This window comes from Micromesistius poutassou (genome assembly GCF_964030765.1).
Source record: "Micromesistius poutassou genome assembly, chromosome: 15".
In the NCBI taxonomy this organism is placed as follows: domain Eukaryota; kingdom Metazoa; phylum Chordata; class Actinopteri; order Gadiformes; family Gadidae; genus Micromesistius; species Micromesistius poutassou.
Window position 1 is genome coordinate 10,922,384 of NC_140285.1, and position 2,500 is coordinate 10,924,883.

The 2,500-nt window shown below is 51.9% G+C and overlaps 1 protein-coding gene across 1 annotated transcript in view; it reads left to right on the top strand.

Annotated features, from left to right (window-relative positions):
* The window catches only part of nkain4 (sodium/potassium transporting ATPase interacting 4), a 37,480-nt gene that overhangs the window by 13,838 nt on the left and 21,142 nt on the right, over positions 1-2,500 (top strand). The window contains exons 2-3 of the mRNA XM_084480023.1: positions 362-499; positions 2,168-2,248. Coding sequence (XP_084336149.1) covers positions 362-499; positions 2,168-2,248 — 219 coding nt within the window. The remainder of the gene's footprint in view (positions 1-361; positions 500-2,167; positions 2,249-2,500) is intronic.

Genomic DNA, 2,500 nt, shown 5'->3' on the forward strand with positions numbered 1-2,500 from the left:
GTCCTCCAAAAACAATACCACACGTTGATCTTGAACACAATTCCAATTCCACAATATACACTCATACAAATTAGAACAACAATCGCAATACCCATTTCATTTCCTGTCCGGCTTTTTGTGTGTGTGTGTGTGTGTGTTCGATTTGACAACCTCATAAGGTCTTTGGCAACATATTGTGGTAGCACATGTATCTTATGTTGTATGACCATGAATATAATATACTAATAATATTCTCTCTCCCTGACTCGCTCTCTGTCTGTCTTCTCTCTCTCTCTCTCTCTCTCTCTCTCTCTCTCTCTCTCTCTCTCTCTCTCTCTCTCTCTCTCGTCTCTCTGTGTCTCTCTCTCTCTCTCTCTCTCAGGTGCTGGCCCTGGAGAGGCAGGTGTTTGACTTCCTGGGCTACCAGTGGGCTCCCATCCTGGCCAACTTCTTCCACATCATCATGGTCATCCTGGGCCTGTTTGGCACCATCCAGTACCGCCCGCGCTACATCGTGGTGGTGAGCCCCACCCACACCCCCCTCCCCATCCCCCCCCCACCCCAATGCAGAAGCCAATCGCATAATCTCTAATCCTTACATGGTGGGCGGGGGGTACATGGCCTGGGCACGGTCGCCTGAGGGGATAGACGTGGACTTTGTCAGCCGGCGTTTGTCCTCTTCAGGTGTAATGACTATCGACGCCTGGAGATCTTTAGCACTCCCTCCCTCCCTCCCTCCTCCCCCCTCCTCCCCCGGCTAGTGCATTGTTTGCGGCCCCTAATGACCACAATCCTGTGTTAATCAGGGCTGGCTAATGAGCATCGGGGGTCTGCCCCGCCGCACCCTTGACCAATGCAACGCCACGAGCCCACCTCTGCCCCCCCCCCGCCCCGTCAGGCCAAGGATTTGTGGAAGGCTATAAGGAGGGGAGGGGTGTGTGTGTGTGTGTGTGTGTGTGTGTGTGTGTGTTTGTGGAGGGGGATAGAGGTGAGGTGAGGGAGGGATTAGGAGCTGTGGACTTTATACACAAATCCACAAATCCAGATCCTTAAAACAGAGCAGGGCGTTCTTCAACGCGCTGGCTCAGTGGGTGTAGTACCACATGGGCTTTTAATTCCTGTTTGTCAAGGGCGTGCAGGCGTACAGGATGGGGTCTTTTTTTTTGGGGGGGGGGGGGGGGGGGGGTGGGCGCCATTAGTGGAGCCATTAGCGGTTTGAATTGCAGTGTTTAAAAGGGGAACGGAGAAAAACAGACAGACGGAAAGACAAAGGAAGAAAGACAGCCAGGCGGACGGAAATAAAGAAAGACAGATGCACAGACAGACAGACAAAAAGAAAGAAGGACAGATAGACAGACGGACAGAAATAAAGAAAGGCAAACAGACGGACGGACAAAAGTAATGAAAGACACACAGACAGACGTGAAATGAAAAGCATGTATATGAATAAAGAGCAGAACAGAGTGGAGAATAGGAAGGACACTTGTAGGCAGACCCTCGAGATAGACCGGAGCGGCGGGCCCGCTCTGTCATGTTTGGAAGGAAGGAAGAGTGAGCTGGTGAGGCCTGTTCAGGACCCAACATGCACAGGGATGTGGTTAGAAGAGGCGTGGTGGTGAATGCCCTTCACTCTCCCCTCACCGTTGACTCCTGCAGCATTCAGCACGCTGGGAGAGGTTCACAATGGCTCACATTGAAGAACTTTCCCCTTGTCACTGCAACTTTTGAATCTGTCAACGGCTGCTTTCCTGTGTGTGCCACAGTGCGTGCTCCTCTGTGTACTACTTTTCCAAAGTCTAGCCCTGAACTCTGTTTACCCCCAGCAGTTTAAAAATGTTCTCCCCCGGGGGCAACGCTGGAATCCCAGAGCTCCTGCACACAGCGGCATTTGAAAATGATTCCTTCTTTGGATGTTTGTGTGTGTGTGTGTGTGTGTGTGTGCCGGCATTTGATACTTTTCTTGACATTTGCCCCCCCCACCCCGGCCCCCAGGCTATACATTTCTGTATCTAACCTCTCTCCCCCTCTCTCTGTCTCTGTCTCTGTCTGTCTCTCTGTCTCTGTCTCTGTCTCTCTCTGTCTCTCTGTCTCTCTGTCTGTCTCTCTGTCTCTCTGTCTCTCTCTCTCTCTCTGTCTCTCTCCTCTCTCTCTCTGTCTCTCTGTCTCCCTCTCGCTCTCTCTCTCTCAGTACACCGTGTGGGCTGCTCTGTGGGTGGCCTGGAACGTCTTCATCATCTGCTTCTACCTGGACGTGGGAGGCCTGACAAAGGTGAGGGTTATAGGTTGTGCATTATTCATCTGGTCTCCGTTCACCACCTGTCGTCCGGAGGCACGGTCTCACAGTGGCTGACGCTGAACTGAAACACATTTGGGAATATATGATTCGGTTTAGTCGGTTGACGAGGGCATGTCTTCCACTATTGTTTTCGGGTTTGTGTTTGTCCTTAAAAACACACACATATGCGCACACGCACGTCTGTGCACGCCGGCACACACACACACACACACACACACGCACTCA